We start from the raw sequence: 18,883 nt of genomic DNA, 5'->3' as shown, positions 1-18,883 counted from the left end.
AACAAGCTTTTAATATATAGATAACAGAGAACCTAAATTCTATACTTTGTTAATGCTAAGTTATGTTTCTCAACCAAAACCGCCGAGGCTTTACGTAAGGTCTGAGGATCTTTGCATAAGGATACATTTTTTTGGTATGACTAATTTCAGTGCTTCACTATCTTGCTGACATTAAGGTTAATTCCACCTTCGGAGCTCAACAAAAAACTTTTGATATTGTACTTGACCGGAACCGTCGTCTTAGTGGGGTGCAGCTCGAACCTAAAGTTGTGAATAAGCAGGGCCATTCCAACGACGACCTGCATGCGACCAAATCGAATACCTATACAATTCCGAGGACCATCTCCAAAAGGTAGAAAAGTGCATTGGGGTCGTTGTTGTATTTGCTCCTCATCAAAGCGTTCTGGTATGAACCTTTCCGGTTCTGGATAGAACTCTGGATCGTGGTGGATGGCCAGGGTCGGCACCAGAACTCCAGTGTTGGCTTCAATAAAGTATTTTGGATTGCTGTGCACATAGTCTTTGGTCGCACTTCGGACCAGATGGCCCACCACAGGATGTTTTCTTAGGGTTTCTAAAAAGGGAATTTAGAAATGCAATGTCTACCAGGTAGATTAAACCATGTACCTACCATCGATTACCTTTTCCAGATAAGTCATCTCCCGCATGCTGTCATAGTCCAATTTTCCATTATGTTTCTTTAGGACACTGTCGACTTCTGTTCGTAGTTTATCCTGAATGTCCTGATTGCAGGCCAGCTCGTAAAGGGCAAATCCCATGGTGGTAGAGCTAGTTTCAAAACCTGCCAGGAAGAATATGAAGGCCTGCGCAGCGACCTCGTTGAATGTAAGGCCATTTTGCTTATCGCCATTGTCGTATTTTAGCTTTATATCGATCAGCATATCCATGAAATCGTTCCGAGTTACCTTGTTCCTTACCCTATAATCGATGGTCTCCCTGACAATACTCAAGTAAAATTCCTCTATCTCCTGGGGCAGGGTCTTAATTCCCAACTTGGCTGATAGTTTTGGAGCTCCGAAGATTAGCAAGTTCACCAGTCTGCCATGACGACGTTCGGTAATCGCCGAGGTTCCCATTCTGACAAATTCCGCCTTGGGATCCCGCAAACTATTACATTCTAGCCCAAAGGCGCAAATTCCAATCACGTCGGCTGTGAAACGGGCTACGAGATCGGTCACTTCTAGGGTCTGCGGAGAGCTTGAGATCTTCTCATCAAATACCCGAACAAGTTCATCGCCAACGTTTAGGACAGTGGGAAACATGGTCTTCATTTTTCCAGACGTAAATGTGGGGGTCAGCTTTTGACGAAGGTTTTTCCACTTTTCACCCTCGATAGCGGTCAGATTACTTGTCAGTGGATCATCCTTTTCGTTGTGGTAGACTCCGCGATCGTGGAACTTTTCAAAGTCTTTAATCAGCACAGTTTTCACAAAATCAATGTCAGTTATCACGATAAATTTCTTTGCAAAAACGTAGAATCCCACAAAAGGGCCGTCGGTCTGGTTCTTGTATTTAAAATAGGTCCGCTTGAGAATGTGGGACATTTGCATTGTCCTCTGGAGTTCAACGGTGTTTCCGAACGGAAAGTTGGGGGGATCATGGGGAATTCCCCGACGCTTCCAGTACGTATAAAGCTGGTGAACCCACCACACGGCGAGGCTAAGAGCACCGACCAACAGCCCAAGTAGAACAAACATTTTGGGAACACTAAAATGGTAAGCTGAGAATGCGTTACTTATATTGAATTTGATATAAAAAAGCTTTGGGCTTTCATATCGCGCACCGCTCTATTCTAATTAAATGAATCACGAATCATAATGAAAGCTACTCCGAGTTTAGTAAAACTTTATGTGGTGATGGTGCTATGGAGCAGGCTTTCTTAAATAAGGCTAGCTAAAAATTTATAACGTAGCGTTACTCCCTTTATCTATCATTAACTTTTCTAAGCAATAAATAGATCCGAAAATTAAATAATAATTTTTAAGTGTCCAGTGCGGATCCGTTACTCTTTCCCAAGTATCTTAAAACCTAAATTGGAAATAAGAGGCTATTTATAAAGGAAATATTTTCGTGTATTTTTACTACTTCAATCAGGTGAGGTTAGGTTGATTTTGGTTTTCGAAGTTCGAAGAGGTCGAGTTCCAGTGTCATAGAGCTAGTATAAAAGTTTGGACCAGAAGCTCCATAAATATCAAACCATCCTCCGAGTTTCATTCTTATACATTTTCATAAAACTATTCATAAAACCAATTCACCAAGTTTATGCCACAAAGGAAGTTACAAGTGAAAACTCCACGATTCTTATATATAAGAATTATAATTTTCACAGAAATGTACAATTATAAGTATATACTATATCATATCGTCACTCTACTTTTATATTGTTAGTAATATCATTTGGAAAGCTTCTCGACTCTAAGGTGAATTCCATTCTCCGCAGACAGAAGAATGCTCTTCACGACAACCTTCATGGGTATCTGCGTCTCCGGGGCGACACTAAACTTATAGCCCTTGATCAGGTAGGCCAGTCCCACGCAAGTTTGCATCAACCCAAATCGAAGACCAATGCAGTTTCGGGGACCTTCGCCAAATGGAAGCCAGGTGCAAGACGGTCTCGCAGCAATCGCCTCCTCCGTAAAACGCTCCGGCTTAAACTTCTCGGGTTCGGGATATATTTCTGAATCATAATGAATGCCAAGGGCTGGAATCACAACGATGGTGCCCTTGGCAATAAAGTACTTCGGATCTTCTGGTGAAAAGTCTGCTTCGGTCATTCTTGTAAGATGAGCCAGAACTGGATACTTGCGGAGGGTCTCTGGAAGCAAACGTAATTATTAATGTTTGTTCAGAAGTACATAAAAAAATTTAAAAAAACTTACCCATAACAACCTGCTCCAGGTACTTCATCTCTTTGATTCCCTCGTAGGTAAACTCGTTGTTGTGCTTGCCCAGAACATTTGTAATCTCCTCCCTGAGTCTATCCTGAACATCCTGGTTGCGGGCCAGTTCGTAGAGGGCGAATCCCATGGTCGTAGAACTCGTCTCGAAACCAGCCACAAAGAAAATAAAAGCTTGGGCCAGTAGCTCGTTGAAGGTAAGACCATCTTCCGAGTTTCCAGCCTGCTCTTTCTGGTACATTTCGATTAAGCTGTCCATAAAGTCATGCCTCTTCTCTTTGGTCTTCAATCGGTAGTCGATTGTATCTCTTACAATTTTAGTGTAAAAGTCCTCCACTTCCTGAACATTCAATTTGAGGCGCAAGCGGCGAGATAACTTTGGGAAACCGAAAAGAAAGAAGTCGAGCATTCCTCCATAGCGACGATCGGTGATCGCCCGTTTGCCAATAGTCACAAAGTCCGCTTTTGGATTGTTAAGACTGTTGCAATTGAGACCGAACGCACAGTTGCCGATTACATCAGCTGTATATCGGGCCACAAGATCCACAATTTCCAGGACTTGGCCTTGACCCGAGGTAGTTTTACCACTGAAGATCTTCTCCATTTCCTCACCAACCTTTACAACAATAGGAAACATGTTCTTCATTTTGCCGGACGTAAAAGTGGGCGTTAGTTTATGCCTTAAGTGACGCCACTTCTGACCCTCAATGCTGAACACGGTAGCCGAAAGTGGATCATCGATCTCATTGTAGAAAATACCGCGATTCTCAAAGTGATTAAAGTCCTTGATCAACACTCTCTTTACCAATTCCAAGTTGATAATAACAGCAGTTCTGGTGAAAAAGAAGAAAAAGCCAGCGAATGGATAGTCCGAGCCCTTGTACTTCAGATAGTAGTCCCGGAAAATCTTCGCGATGTGTCGCTTCTTGGGCCAGTCCTTGATATTCCCGTAAAGTGGGTGGGGCACATCGTGCGGAATACCCCTCCTCTGCCAATATCCATGACGTCGGTGGGCCACGAACAAAAGCAGCGACACCAAAAGCGCGACCAGCGATAGCAACAACGACATTACTCGATCAAGTTCCGCTCTACACTGAGTTTAAAATCGGTAAGCACGGGGTTTATAAGGAAAACGTTCTGTCTTAGTCTCTTTTATTGAACTCTTATCTTTTTTATAGGGGCGTTTATTTATGTTTGTGCATAGGAATGCCTTATAGTGCGATGACTATCCACTGAAGCACCGTAACACATTTAACATTAACAAAGGTAATCTTGATAATAAATACAACAAAATATTAAATAAAGAGAGTTTTTGTTTATGTTTACTGAGAGCAGTGCATTTCAGGTTTATAAATATAACAATTGCGGTTACGTAATTATATCGATTATAAAAATAATACTTTGACTTTTTTGTCTGCTCGCTCAAGCTCAAGTATAACATTAATACCTGCTTCGAAAAGTTGACCATATTTCGCTGGCCTAATGAATGAGTATTTTCAAGCTAGATTTCTTGTTTATGTAAGCGGGTTTAATGTTCTTTATAACTTATGCCCTGAGTATTTTTTTAATCAGTTAACAAAAGTATACTACAGAAGTAAATGCCTAAAGTCATCGTACACTTAGAAATGCTATAGTCAATTGCAGTCCAAACCTATGGTAGCTAATTGGTATAGACCCGACCGATTTGACCGATTTGAAATTCCATTAGTACTCGAGTTTATTTATACTTCATAACTCGCGGAGGTCTCTAGTACAAACATCATACATCCTTTGGATGTAAAACACCATACAACGGAGTTGTATTTTCAGTTTATGCAAACCAATTTAACTTGTTTTTATATTTTCATTTCAAAATCTTTTCCACTTTAAGATGAATTCCATTTTTAGCTGACAGCAGAACGCTGTGCAAAATAAATTGAATATGTTCTTCCGTCTCCGGGGCGAAACTAAACTTATAACCCCTGATTAGGTAAGCCAATCCCACGCAGGTTTGCATCAACCCGAATCGAAGACCAATGCAGTTCCGAGGACCTTCTCCAAATGGAAGCCACGTGCAAGAGGGTCTCGCAGCGATTGCCTCGTCCGTAAATCGCTCTGGCTCAAATTTTTCAGGTACCGGATATATTTCTGGATCATAATGAATTCCCAGAGATGGAATCACAACCATTGTGCCCTTGGCAATAAAGTACTTGGGATCCTCGGGTGAAAAATCCGTCTCGGTCATTCTCGTCAGATGTGCCAGTACTGGATACTTGCGGAGGGTTTCTGTGAGGACTCGCCAATATGAAGAACGAATAACATTGTAAAACTGCTGCTTTACTTACCCATGACGACCTGCTCCAGATACTTCATCTCCTTGATTCCCTCGTAGGTGATCTCGTTGTTGTGCTTTTCTATAACATTATCAATCTCCTTCCTGACTTTATCCTGAACATCTTGGTTGCGGGCCAGTTCATAGAGGGCGAATCCCATAGTCGTAGAACTCGTCTCGAATCCAGCCAAAAAGAAAATAAAGGCTTGGGCCAAAACCTCATTGAAGGATAGGCCGTCCTCAGGGTTTCCACCCTGCTCTTTTTGGTACATATCGATTAAACTGTCCATAAAGTCATTTCGCTTCTCCTTGGTCTTCAATCGGTAGTCGATCGTTTCTCTTACGATTCTAGAATAAAAGTCCTCCACTTCCTGAACGTTCATTTTTAGGCGCAAGCGGCGGGATAAAATTGGAAAACCAAAAAATAAGAAATCCAGTAGTCCTCCAAATCGACGTTCGGTGATTGCCCGCTTGCCAAAAGTCACAAATTCGGCATTGGGATTTTGCAAACTATTGCAATTCAATCCGAAGGCGCAATTACCGATCACATCAGCTGTATAACGGGCCACTAGATCCACAATTTCAAGAACTTGACCTTCACCTGAGGTAGTTTTGTCGCTGAAGATCTTCTCCATTTCCTCTCCAACCTTTACAACAATGGGAAACATGTGCTTCATTTTGCCTGAAGTAAAAGTGGGCGACAACTTGTGCCTTAAATTGCGCCACTTTTGACCTTCAATGCTGAACAAAGTACCCGTAAGTGGATCATCGATCTCATTATAGAATACTCCCCGATTCTCAAAGTGGTTAAAGTCCTTGATCAGCACTCTTTTAACCAGATCCAAATCGGTGATCACAGCGTTTCGTTGGTAAAAGAAATAAAAACCAGCGAATGGATAATCCGAGCCCTTGTATTTTGCGTAGTAGTCCCGAAAGATTTGGGCGATCATTTTTTCCTTCTGCCAGTCCTTCATATTTCCAAAAAGAAAATGGGGCTTATCGTGGGGAATACCTCTCCTTTGCCAATATCCATGACTTCGTCGTGCGGCAAATAAAAGCAGAGATATAATAAGAGCAATCAACGACAGTAGCAGCGACATTTCCAGTTCTGCTTTCGATCCACACTGAACTTAAAATTGGTATTCTACGAGGTTTATAAGGTGTGCGTTCTCTTTTTATCTTCCTTACCAAGTTCTTATTTTAGCTGTTTTACCATATCGCCAGTTCACTCACCTTATCAAACTTTCAAACTTTGTTGACCATATGACTTAAATACGTAATAGCGCATATCCTGGTGAAATACAGGGTTCCATTCCCCAACAATCTTTGTGAATATGTGGGTACTTGTAGATTATGCCTGTGTTTGGAAACAAGAACTAATCAATTGCCTGTATACCATGAGGTAGGTTATTTATAGAGACTCACTGGTTGGGTGTTACTACTAACAATGACTAGACCTATTTGATAAGTTACACAACAACCTCAAGACATGTGCTGCGTAATGTCCATTAGAACCCGAAGAGATTAACGAATAGTATTTGAATTCACCGGTTTTTATACCCGTTACTCGTAGAGTAAAAGGGTATACTAGATTCGTCGGAAAGTATGTAACAGGCAGAAGGAAGCGTTTCCGACCCCATAAAGTATATATATTCTTGATCAGGATCACTAGCCGAGTCGATCTAGCCATGTCCGTCTGTCCGTCTGTCCGTCTGTCCGTCTGTCCGTCTGTCTGTCCGTCCGGATGAACGCTGAGATCTTGGAAACTATAAGAGCTAGGCTATTGAGATTTGGCGTGCAGATTCCTGAGCTTCTTACGCAGCGCAAGTTTGTTTCAGCAGAGTGCCACGCCCACTTTAACGCCCACAAACCGCCCAAAACGGTGGCTCCTACAGTTTTCATGCTAGAATAAAAATTTTAACTGAAATGTATTGTTCTCATCAATACCTATCGATTGACCCAAAAAAAAGTTTGCCACGCCCACTTGAACGCCCACAAACCGCCCACAAACTTCAAAAAATCGTAAATATGATCGCGGATATCTCGGAAAATATCAAAGATAGAGAAATGGGATTTCAGATTTAGATTCCGTAGGCTTGAGCGCAGCGCAAGTTTGTCACGCGAATATGCCACGCCCACTCTAACGCCCACAAACCGCCCAAGCCTGTGGCGCCCACAATTTTCATGCTAGATAAAAAATTTTAACTGAAATGTATTGGTCTTGTCAATACCTATCGATTGATTTAAAAAAAACTTTGCCACGCTCACTCTAACGCCCACAACGCTTAAATCTGTCTACCGCCGGTAGGTGGCGCATTTGCTGCTTGCATATCTCCATTTTCCTTTGGTCCCTTTAGCTGAGTAACGGGTATCTGATAGTCGAGGTACTCGACTATAGCGTTCTTCCTTGTTTATAGTAGTAATGTACAAACAAAAAGGGACAAAAGTGGCAAAAGTGGCGCCTGTGTAAAGTTTTTTAACTTATTTACTCATAACTTTAAAAAAATTGTGCGTTTGGCACGAGTGCTGACATATTCATGAGTATTAACAAATAAAGTCAATTTCAATTGAAACTTAGACAATATCTTTAAAAACTTGGGTGCTGGCAGATTTAGGCACTCGGCTGAATCAATCTTGCTTCGCTCAGAAATCTCATGAACATGTACGTTTAGTCCCGAATTTCTAGACTTTATAGTTTCTAAGATCTCAGCGTTCATAGGGACGGACAAGCTGACACACAGTCAGAAAGACAGGCCAACGGTTAAAAGGACTTGGCTAGAACAAGTATATACATACTTTATAGGGTCGGAAACTCTTTCTTCTTCATGTTACTTACTTTCCTACGAATACTAGGTTTTATTTAATTTCATTTTCTTGACCATTTAATTCTGGAATTTTACTTTCGAGCAAACCTTTTCCGAAAGTCCTTTTTGGAGATCTTATCCCCAACGGTTTCGCCTCCTGTCAGAACGCCTCTCATGGCGACTATACTGGCGCCTATCCCCACGCCTATCCCCACGCCTATCCTAGCGTCTATCCTCGCGCTCCTGTCGCCTCTCTCGTCGTAACTCTCGGCGCCTCAACCTGCGAAGCCTGCTTTTCCTTGAGGGCGTCAACTTCGGTGGAAGTCGTGTCACTGTCGCTGGTGGTGGAGGAGGTATTGGTTGTGCTGGACGAAGTAGGCGTGCTTGATGCAGTTGGAGTTGTCGTCGAAGACGAAGAAGTGCTAGGACTCGTCGAAGTGGTTGGAGACGTGGAGGAAGTCGAAGGTGTTGAAGAAGTGCTTGGAAACGTCAAGGAAGGAAACGACTTTGTCGAAGAGGACGTTGAAGGAGAAGACGAGGTTGGATCTGATGCAGTGGCCGTAAGCAGCCACCACGAGGGCCACAAGGCCGAGGGCTAGGACTAGTTGGGATCGCATCACTAGCTATTCCTATCTCTCACTGTACTGAAGATCTGTACAGACTCCGGCTTGAGCTCGAGTAGTTATAGGGAATCTCTCAAATGTTGTGGTCCAATAGCAGAGTTCTGCGACTGTTCTTAACCACAATACGTGGCACGTGGTCCAGTTGGGCATTTGTTTGATAAGTCTGGAAATGGCTGAGGAAGTAGCGTTCCACAAATATTTTTGGCAACAAGCATGGAGAATTTTGGGATTTGTTTGCGCTGGTCTATTGCTACCAAGTGTGCAAACATTATACAGAACATTTGTACTGAGATAAAAAGATCAAATGCATGGAAAGTTGAAGTGGATTTGTTTATTCTTAATTTTATTTAAAGGATTCCTATAGACGCCTAAAGTAAGGTACAAAAAATCAATTCCAAAATTCAGAAATTAGTACTGAACATCTTGGGCTTCCAAAACTGGATTGGACTTCAATTCGTGTTGATGTAAGCCTGATTGGCCTATCTGATTAGAGGCTATAAGTTTAGTGTCGCCCAGGAGACGAAAATACCTATGCAGGTTGTCCAGGGAAACATTCTTATACTCACGAAAATGGAATCCATCTGAGAGTGGAGAAGTTTCAACCATAAGTTCAATATACCCCGGTATATAGATTAAGTTTACAAATTTGATCTTATTTACACCTGTTTATAATATTTGAATACAAGGCAAGCTTATAAAATAGATTGTATAGTATAATTTAAGTTGATTGATTGTTTAAAGTGATTTAACCATATTCTAAATGTAGAAAACCCGTGAAAACTTGTCATTCTTCGTGGGTGTACATATTTTTATACACCTAACGCGTAAAGTATGGTATTCTATATTAGATTCGAAGTTGGTAAGTAAGTAGAAGGAAGCGTTTCCGTCCATATAGAGTTTATTGTTTGTGTCTAACTGAAGTAGACATTTCTGGGTCACACCGCTGGTCAAGGGGGTAATGAGCTTCAGGACGATGATCGCGTCGAGATAACGTTAAGAGAGAGATACTATGATACCAGGCTACGGGCGTTGCGAGAGCTGCCCTGAGGGGGAGCTAAGGAGGGTTAGCTGCTAGTTGAGATAGTGTAGTAGTACGAGTTACATGTTGCGATTGTAACTGATTCATTCTTCAATAGATGCATGGTTATATACTACTTGAATAACACGGAAGTTTAGTGTAATAAATAGTGAAATGAGTGGTATTCTAGAGTAAGTCAGTGAATTTTGATTGTGTTAACAATTGCCCGTAGTTGACTCGGTGTGGGGCTCGGCTCAGTGTCATATACTTTTGATCAAGATCACTATCAGAGATTATCTACCCACTTCCCCCTGTCCATACATATTTACTACAAGATGGAGGATAACTATAAAAAACTGTTGCTTGTTCATAGAACCATTTTTATTATATATTCTTGACAATTTCAGTCTGGAATTTTACTTTCGAATAAACCTCTTTTGGGAGTTTTTTTTGAGCGCCTATCCCCGACGGTTGCGCCTCCTTCCAGCACGCCTCTCCTGGCGCCTTTTTTGCTGCCTCTCCTGGCGCCTTTCTTGCTGCCTCTCTTCGCGAAGCTCCTGCTGCCTTTCCTGCCGCCTCTCCTGACGAAGCTCACGGCGCCTCAACCTGCGAAGCCTGCGGAGCTTTTCCTTGAGGCTGTCCACCTCCTCGCTGGAGGTCGAGGAAGACGTGTCGCTGTCTGTACTGGTCGTACTGGTCGTACTGGAAGTAGTGGGCGTGGATGATGCAGTTGGTGTGGTCGTCGAAGTCGAGGAACTGGAAGGAGTGGAAGTCGAAGAAGTGCTGGAGGGACTTGTGGAAGTCGAGCTCGAAGGTGTTGAAGAAGTCGAGGGACTCGAACTCGAAGGAGTTGAAGAAGTCGAGGCAGTGCTTGGATCGGACTTGGAAGAAGATGATGTCGACGAAGGATCAGATGACGGTGAGGTGGAAGACGTCGACGAGGATGGATCTGATGTAGTGGTTGCGCCGTAAGCAGCCGCCACGAGAGCCACAAGGCCGATGGCTAGGACTATTTGGGATCGCATCTTTAGCTGTGTGTATCTCTCAGTGTACTGAAGATCTGTGCAGACTCCGGCTTGAGCTCGAGTATTTATAGGGAATCTTTCAAAAGTTTGGGTCCAACAGCAGATAAATAGGCCTGTTCTTATTTAGACTAAGTGGCACGAGGCTTAGTGGGACATTTGTTTAAAAAGTCTGGAAATGGCTGAGGAAAGTTTTTAGTGTCTATTTAAACAAAACAGAATCTGATGATTTTTTGCGTTAGTCTATTGTTACCGTAAACGTATCTAAATAAGTAAGAACAGTAGGACTGGAATTTAATTGAAATTAAGAAAGATTCATTAACCTAAAATTAACATCTTCATTAAAGAAAAAATAAAATATTTACAATACTTTTCTTTTTATACTCGTTACTCGTAGAGTAAAAGGGTATACTAGATTCGTCGGAATGTATGTAACAGACAGAAGGAAGCGTTTCCGACCCCATAAAGTATATATATTCTTGATCAGGATCACTAGCCGAGTCGATCTAGCCATGTCCGTCTGTCCGTATGAACGCAGAGATCTCGGAAACTATAAGAGCTACAATACTGGGATTAGGCATGCAGATTCCTAAGATTCCTGCGCAGTGCAAGTCTGTTTCAGCAGAGTGCCACGCCCACTCTAACGCCCACAAGCCGCCCAAAACTGTGGCTCCTACAGTTTTAAAGCTAGAATAAAAATTTAAACTGAAATGTATTGTACCCATCAATAACTATCGATTGACCCAAAAAAAGTTTGCCACGCCCACTATAACGCTTATAACGCTTAAATCTGTCTACCGGCGGTAGGTGGCGCATTTCAATCTCGATTTTCTGCTTGCATATCTCGATTTCGCTTTGGTCCCTTTAGCTGAGTTAAGGGTATCTGATAGTCAAGGTACTCGACTATAGCGTTCTTCCTTGTTCGTTTTCAAAAAGCTGTGCGTTGGGTGCCCAAATGTCGAACCAGAAAAGTTATGTGTAAATAATTCTTGTCGATTACAAATTGTAAGAACTATTGTATTTAGTTCTTTTAAAAAATTAAGTGTTAAACGAAACACAACATTCTGGAATCTTCTTATCTTAACTAGAGCGTCTTTAGGAAGCTTTTAAAGGTAGCGATTTTCTTAATTTATAAAAACTTTACCCTTTTCAGGCTTATGTTGTAATGGGCTTCATCTGCATACAGAGGTCCTCTATAGAGGACGAAATTCTGAGTGGCACCTTTTTCTTTTGTCAGAAACGGAAATAAAAGCCTATTCACTTAGACATCGGTTTCCAACCATTTGATACTTTCATCGCAGTATAAGTATTTTTCCTATTAACCATTGTTTGCTCACTTGGTAACAACAAGCTAGCGTAAACAAATCCAAATATAAGTAAAAAGCAACTTTCCTCAGCCATTTCCAGACTTCTTAAACAAATGTCCCACTAAGCCTCGTGCCACTTAGTCTAAATAAGAACAGGCCTATTTATCTGCTGTTGGACCCAAACTTTTGAAAGATTCCCTATAAATACTCGAGCTCAAGCCGGAGTCTGCACAGATCTTCAGTACACTGAGAGATACACACAGCTAAAGATGCGATCCCAAATAGTCCTAGCCATCGGCCTTGTGGCTCTCGTGGCGGCTGCTTACGGCGCAACCACTACATCAGATCCATCCTCGTCGACGTCTTCCACCTCACCGTCATCTGATCCTTCGTCGACATCATCTTCTTCCAAGTCCGATCCAAGCACTGCCTCGACTTCTTCAACTCCTTCGAGTTCGACTTCCTCGACTTCTTCAACTCCTTCGAGTTCGACTTCTACAAGTCCCTCCAGCACTTCTTCGACTTCCACTCCTTCCAGTTCCTCGACTTCGACGACCACACCAACTGCAGCATCCACGCCCACTACTTCCAGTACGACCAGTACGACCAGTACAGACAGCGACACGTCTTCCTCGACCTCCAGCGAGGAGGTGGACAGCCTCAAGGAAAAGCTCCGCAGGCTTCGCAGGTTGAGGCGCCGTGAGCTTCGTCGGGAGAGGCGGCAGGAGAGGCAGCAGGAGCTTCGTGAAGAGAGGCAGCAGGAGAGGCGCCAGGAGAGGCAGCAAGAGAGGCGCCAGGAGAGGCGTGCTGGAAGGAGGCGCAACCGTCGGGGATAGGCGCTCAAAAAAAACTCCCAAAAGAGGTTTATTCGAAAGTAAAATTCCAGACTGAAATTGTCAAGAATATATAATAAAAATGGTTCTATGAACAAGCAACAGTTTTTTTATAGTTATCCTAGATCTCGACGTACATATGTACGGACAGGGGGAAATGGGTAGATAAACTCGGATAGTGATCTTGATCAAAAATATTTGACACTGAGCCGAGCTCTACACCGAGCCAACCACGGGAAATTGTTAGCATAATCAAAATTCACTGACTTACTCTAGAATACCACTCATTTCACTATTTGTTACACTAAGCTTCCGTGTTATTCAAGTAGAATATAAGCATGCATCTATTGAAGAATGAATCAGTTACAACCGCATTACATTACCCCCTTGTCCAGCGTTGTAACCCAAAAGTGTCTGCTTCAGTTAGACTTTATAAACTTTATATGGCCGGAAACGCTTCCTTCTACTTACTTACTTACTTCGAAACTAATATAGGATACCATACTTTACGCGTTAGGTGTATAAAAATATGTACACCCACAAAGAATGCCGATTTTTCACAGGCCTCTACATTTAAAATATAGTAAAATCACTTTACACAATCAATTAACTGAAATTATACTATACAATCTATCTTATAAGCTTGCCATTGTGTTCAAAAATATTACCAGCTGTGGATAGGATCACATTCTTAAACTAAATCTGTTAATTGGTCTATTGAAGTTTCTGCACTCTTAGATCAGATCCAACCTCGTCTTCTCCTTCAACGTCCCCTTCGACAAAGTCGTCTCCTTCCTCGACGTCTCCGAGCACTTCTTCAACACCTTCGACTTCCTCCACGTCTCCGACCACTTCGACAAGTCCTAGCACTTCTTCGTCTTCACCAACGACTGCGACGACAACTCCAACTGCATCAAGCACGCCTACTTCGTCCAGCACAACCAACACCTCCTCCACCACCAGCGACAGTGACACTCTTCCTCGACCTCCACCGAGGTTGACGACCTCAAGGAAAAGCTTCGCAGGCTTTGCAGGTTGAGGCGCCGTGAGCTGCGACGAGAGAGGCGTCAGGAGCGCGAGTATAGGCGCGAGGAAAGACGCGATGATAGACGCGAGGACAGACGCGAGGATAGGCGCGAGGATAGGGGTGGGGATAGGCGCCAGTATAGGCGCCATGAGAGGCGCTCTGAAAGGAGGCGAAACCGTTGGGGATAAGATCTCCAAAAAGGACCCTCGGAAGAGGTTTACTCGCAAATTAAATTCCAGAATTTACTTGTCAAGTAAATTGATTATAATGGTTATATGAACAAGCATTTATCCTTATAAAAACGGTGGTGTATATAAAATCTCGGAAACAAATATTTTTCTTCAAGTTTTTAGAAGAAAGTCAGTTTTTAATTATTTTTTTGTGGTCACAAAAGGAAAACGGGCTTTCAAAGTTTTATAACTGTAAAAAGAATAGTGTGAATGGTACGGCATTTGGCTTGTAGATATTTTTCCACAGATACAATCAATTTCATAGTAACTATCTTAGATCTCGACGTTCATACGGACATTGGGAAAGTGGCAGATAAACTTGGAAAGCTATGTTGATCATGGAAAAGCTTAATTCTACCTGTTACATTCGTTTCAACTAATAGAATATACCCTACTTTACGCGCAACCGGTATTAAAATATGTACAAACAAAAAGATCCCGTCTTTTCCACATGGCGTCTACATTTGAATTTACACTATGCAATCCATTTTGTAAGCTTGTCATTGTAGTTAAATATTATAAACAGCTGTGGAAATGATTACATTCTTAAACTAAATCTATATAACGCTCTAAATCTGTATAACTTATTGTTGAAGCTTCTCCACTTTCAGATGGATACCATTTTCGGCGGATATAAGAATATTTCTCTCGACAATCTTCATAGGTATTTGGGTCTCCGGGGCGACACTAAACTTATAGCCTCTGATCAGGTAGGCCAATCCCACACAGGTTTGCATCAACCCGAATCGAAGACCAATGCAATTTCGGGGACCTTCGCCAAATGGAAGCCAAGTGCACGAAGATCTCGCCGCGATTTCCTCGTCAGTGAAGCGTTCTGGCTCAAATTTCTCGGGTTCGGGATATATTTCTGGATCATAATGAATGCCAAGAGCTGGAATCACAACGATAGTGCCCTTGGCAATAAAGTACTTTGGATCTTCAGGTGAAAAGTCTGTCTCAGTCATTCTTGTAAGATGAGCCAGAACTGGATACTTGCGGAGGGTTTCTGGAAGCAAACGTGATGATTAAAATTTGTTCAGAAGTTGTCGAGGTCAAAATAATAATACAAAAATATGTATAAAGCTATCAAGCATTAATTAAATAGAACAAAAAAGTTTTTGGAAACTTACCCATAACAACCTGCTCCAGATACTTCATCTCTTTGATTCCCTCGTAGGTAAACTCGTTGTTGTGCTTGCCCAGAACATTTGTAATCTCCTCCCTGAGTCTATCCTGAACATCCTGGTTGCGGGCCAGTTCGTAGAGGGCGAATCCCATGGTCGTAGAACTCGTCTCGAAACCAGCCACAAAGAAAATAAATGCTTGGGCCAGTAGCTCGTTGAAGGTAAGGCCGTCCTCTGAGTTTCCCGACTGCTCATTCTTATACATCTCTATCAGACTGTCCATAAAGTCGTTTCGCTTCTCGTTGGTCTTCAATCGGTAGTCAATTGTTTCCCTTACGATCCTGGTGTAAAAGTCCTCTGCCTCCTGGATGTTCAATTTTAAGCGCAAGCGACGCGACAACTTGGGAAACCCGAATAAAAATATATCCAGCATATTTCCATAGCGATGTTCGGTGATCGCCCGCTTGCCAATTGTCACAAATTCTGCCTTGGGATCGTGTAAACTATTGCAATTGAGACCGAACGCGCAGTTGCCTATTACGTCAGCTGTATACCGTGCCACCAAATCAACAACCTCCAAAACTGGACTTTGACCTAATTCAGTTTTACCACTGAAGATCTTATCCATTTCATCACCAACTTTCACAACAATCGGGAACATGTTCTTCATTTTACCGGACGTAAAAGTGGGCGTAAGTTTATGCCTCAAATGACGCCACTTTTGACCTTCAATGCTGAACAAAGTAGCCGAAAGTGGATCATCGATCTCATTGTAGAAAACTCCCCTATTCTCGAAGTGATTAAAGTCCTTGATCATCACTCTCTTGACCAGTTCCAAGTCGGTGACCACAGCCGTCCGGGTGAAAAAGAAGAAAAACCCAGCGAATGGGTTACCCGAATCTTTGTACTTGAAGTAGTAGTCCCGAAATATCTTGGCTATGTGACGTTTATTGGGCCAGTCCTTGATGTTTCCGAAAAGTGGGTGTGGCACATCGTGCGGAATACCCCTCCTCAGCCAATATCCATGACGTCGGCGGGCCACGAACAAAATCAGAGATACTATGACCACGATCAGCGACAGTAACAGCGACATTTCGCGTTCACGATCCGCTCAATACTGAGTTTACAGTGGGATGGTATATCGCTTATATGGTCTCTCTTACTCTCTTTTGAAGATCTCTTATTTAGTTTATCTGACTAAAATCGTACACATTTGCTTGCTGGATACACAAAATTATACTCTGATCAAACACATATACTTTTACCGGCACGGTATTATCAGAAAAATCATGTTATTAAATATTACTGGTGCTGGTGAAATGCTTTACAAATTCTTATACTTATACCAGATAATGATAGTGACGACAAAAGTATTTAATCAAATTTGCGAGCCCCAATAAGCTAGATTAGGTTCAAAGAGGTACTACTAGGTTGGTAAAAAAGTTGTTTAATATGTACTATGCACAATCAAATTAAAATGTTGATCAAAATACAATCAGGGTACGAGTTATATTAGAACCGCTATCTCCCCAGTTGGCTTAGCTTTTGAACCTTCAGGTAAATGCCATTAGCGGAGCACAGTAGAATATTTGACTTCACAAACTCGATTTTCTGGTCAGTTCGCGGACAGACGCTGAAGTGAAAGCTCCGGAGCAGATTGACCAGGCCAATGGTCGTCTGCATTTTTCCAAATCTCATACCAATGCAGTTTCTGGGGCCGTCGCCGAAGGGCAGCCAAGAGGCGGTGGGTCGCTGGGCCAGTTGATCGGCCAAAAACCGCTCCGGTATGAACTTGTGGGGCTCTGGATATAGGGCGGGATCATGGTGAATCCCATAGACCGGAATAAGTATCATCTGATCGGGCTCAATGTAGAAATGACGGTCGCCCTTGGCGGCATACAAATGCCTTGAGATCCGTGTTAACTGCGGAAGTATTGGATATTTCCGAAGCGTTTCTGAAAAAAATCGGAACAGATCGACATTATAACTTGTGGCGTCCGAAATGTATTATAACTGATTAAATTTATTATAAGGTATCCTTATAAAATTGTATGAAAAGAGGCATTTATTTTTATTGTAAAATTTTCTGAATTGCAGATCCTTTATCTTCCGTTCAATATTCACGTATTAACGTTTCTTGCTCCATATAATAAGCATGTTTACACGTTTAGAATATAAAATTGATATTCCCGGGAACATTTTAACATGACATATTATATATTTGATATACTGTATACATATAAAGTATTAAATTCGTAGTTTTGAGACAGACCCACCTGCAATGACCAGTTCCATGTAGCGAAGCTCCTGCATAGAATCATAGGTGAATTCCCCCTGATGTAATTGTAGGGCCTCATCGATTTCTTTGCGCAGCCTCACCTGCAATTCCGGCTGTTTGGCCAACTCGTAAAGTGCAAATCCCAGGGTCGAAGCGGAGGTGTCGAGGCCAGCTACAAAAAAAATAAAAGCCTGGGCGGCCATTTCCTCGATGGTGAGCTCGCCCCTCTGTTTCATTTCGATCAGCAGGTTCATAAAGTCGTTCCTCACGATGCCCTGCTCCTCCCTCTGCCTCACAGTTTCCCTGACGATGCCCACATAGAAATCCGTAATATCCTGATGGATCTGGCGCATGCGCAGCAGTCGGGCCAGATCGGGAAAACTCTTGATAAACCCATCGATCAGCTTGCAATGACGACGCTCTGAAAAGGCTCTCCTGCCCATTGTGGCGAACTCGGCCTCGGGATTCCGGAGGCCATTGCATTCCACGCCAAAGGCACATCGCCCTATGACATCGGATGTGTAGCGGGCCATCAGATCCCCGATCTCGATGATGCCGCACATGGCATTATCTGCCAACTCGCCGCAAACCTGACCAAGCTCCACGCCCACGGCGCAAACGGTGGGAAACATGTATTTCATCTTGGCGGAACTGAAAGTGGGCGACATCTTCTGGCGCAAGGGTCGCCACTTGGGTCCATCGATGCGGAATAGATGACCTGTCAGAGGATCATCCCGCTCATTATGGTACATTCCACGATCCTCAAAGTTCGCGAAATCCCGTATGAGAATCTGCTTGGCCAGCTCAAGATCGGTGATTAAAACCACGGGTCGTAGCATCATAAAAAACCCAGCGAAGGGTGCTCCATTGTTCTTAAACTTCTCATACAGCGGGGTAACAATATCGATGAAGTGCTTCGTTTTCCGGAACCCATCCATATTGCCCACGGGGAATCGAGCCGGATCATTTCCGATTCCCCGACGGGTCCAGTAACTATATCGCGTGCGCACAAACCAAAAGACCACTGCCAGAGCGATCAGAAGTACGGCCACCACATCCAGCATCCTCTCTATATGGTTTTCACTTTCAACTGATCACTGGGAAAACGCCTCTATCCGATTCGCTTCTAATCAGCTGCAGTTCCAATGTAAACAAGCCTAGAGAGATAACCTCCTCAAATAAAACCTCGGTAGAGTGAAACGAAATGGAATTGGATCTCGGTTTTAAAAGCTTTGAACCGCAAATAAAGCTAAGCAAACGAATTAGGGGAGAGAAGTGCAATAAGTAAACCCGCCTTGACCTTGACTAATATACGATAGATTGATATAACCGCAGCCACATATAATGGTTAATACATTTGTACTTAACATGTTATACAGATTTAATGA

The 18,883-nt window shown here is 42.7% G+C and overlaps 7 protein-coding genes across 8 annotated transcripts; 1 reads left to right on the top strand and 6 right to left on the bottom strand.

Annotated features, from left to right (window-relative positions):
* Positions 1-7: 7 nt before the first annotated feature.
* LOC119549194 (probable cytochrome P450 6a19) lies at positions 8-1,724 on the bottom strand. The gene is made up of 2 exons (XM_037857023.1): positions 632-1,724; positions 8-574 (listed from the first exon to the last, which is right to left on the bottom strand). The coding sequence occupies exons 1-2, from the start codon at positions 1,716-1,718 to the stop codon at positions 147-149; spliced, it is 1,515 nt and encodes a 504-aa protein (XP_037712951.1). The 5' UTR covers positions 1,719-1,724; the 3' UTR covers positions 8-146.
* Positions 1,725-2,322: 598 nt separating this feature from the next.
* LOC119549192 (probable cytochrome P450 6a23) lies at positions 2,323-4,010 on the bottom strand. Its single transcript, XM_037857021.1, has 2 exons — positions 2,901-4,010; positions 2,323-2,836 (listed from the first exon to the last, which is right to left on the bottom strand). The coding sequence occupies exons 1-2, from the start codon at positions 3,985-3,987 to the stop codon at positions 2,415-2,417; spliced, it is 1,509 nt and encodes a 502-aa protein (XP_037712949.1). The 5' UTR covers positions 3,988-4,010; the 3' UTR covers positions 2,323-2,414.
* Positions 4,011-4,659: 649 nt separating this feature from the next.
* LOC119549751 (probable cytochrome P450 6a23) lies at positions 4,660-6,557 on the bottom strand. Of its 2 annotated transcripts, XM_037857995.1 has the most exons (3): positions 6,463-6,557; positions 5,243-6,264; positions 4,660-5,183 (listed from the first exon to the last, which is right to left on the bottom strand). In XM_037857995.1, the coding sequence occupies exons 2-3, from the start codon at positions 6,201-6,203 to the stop codon at positions 4,762-4,764; spliced, it is 1,383 nt and encodes a 460-aa protein (XP_037713923.1). In that variant the 5' UTR covers positions 6,204-6,264; positions 6,463-6,557; the 3' UTR covers positions 4,660-4,761. The 2 variants fall into 2 exon arrangements, with proteins under 2 accessions (XP_037713923.1, XP_037713922.1); XM_037857994.1 differs by lacking the exon at positions 6,463-6,557 and having other exon boundaries at positions 5,243-6,363.
* Positions 6,558-10,132: 3,575 nt separating this feature from the next.
* On the bottom strand, positions 10,133-10,699 carry LOC119549764 (putative protein TPRXL). Its single transcript, XM_037858017.1, has one exon. It carries the CDS (start codon positions 10,697-10,699, stop codon positions 10,133-10,135), a length of 567 nt encoding a protein of 188 aa, XP_037713945.1.
* A 1,573-nt stretch (positions 10,700-12,272) lies between these two features.
* On the top strand, positions 12,273-12,839 carry LOC119549763 (putative protein TPRXL). Its single transcript, XM_037858016.1, has one exon. The coding sequence runs from the start codon at positions 12,273-12,275 to the stop codon at positions 12,837-12,839; it is 567 nt and encodes a 188-aa protein (XP_037713944.1).
* A 1,356-nt stretch (positions 12,840-14,195) lies between these two features.
* On the bottom strand, positions 14,196-16,340 carry LOC119549585 (probable cytochrome P450 6a17). Its single transcript, XM_037857743.1, has 2 exons — positions 15,224-16,340; positions 14,196-15,099 (listed from the first exon to the last, which is right to left on the bottom strand). The coding sequence occupies exons 1-2, from the start codon at positions 16,308-16,310 to the stop codon at positions 14,678-14,680; spliced, it is 1,509 nt and encodes a 502-aa protein (XP_037713671.1). The 5' UTR covers positions 16,311-16,340; the 3' UTR covers positions 14,196-14,677.
* Positions 16,341-16,566: 226 nt separating this feature from the next.
* On the bottom strand, positions 16,567-18,725 carry LOC119549586 (cytochrome P450 6a22). The gene is made up of 2 exons (XM_037857744.1): positions 17,494-18,725; positions 16,567-17,172 (listed from the first exon to the last, which is right to left on the bottom strand). The coding sequence occupies exons 1-2, from the start codon at positions 18,557-18,559 to the stop codon at positions 16,739-16,741; spliced, it is 1,500 nt and encodes a 499-aa protein (XP_037713672.1). The 5' UTR covers positions 18,560-18,725; the 3' UTR covers positions 16,567-16,738.
* Positions 18,726-18,883: the final 158 nt, after the last annotated feature.

Source organism: Drosophila subpulchrella, chromosome 2R (assembly GCF_014743375.2).
Source record: "Drosophila subpulchrella strain 33 F10 #4 breed RU33 chromosome 2R, RU_Dsub_v1.1 Primary Assembly, whole genome shotgun sequence".
Classification (NCBI taxonomy): domain Eukaryota; kingdom Metazoa; phylum Arthropoda; class Insecta; order Diptera; family Drosophilidae; genus Drosophila; species Drosophila subpulchrella.
Note: the sequence above shows the minus strand (reverse complement) of the source record. Positions and strands in the feature narration are given on the sequence as shown.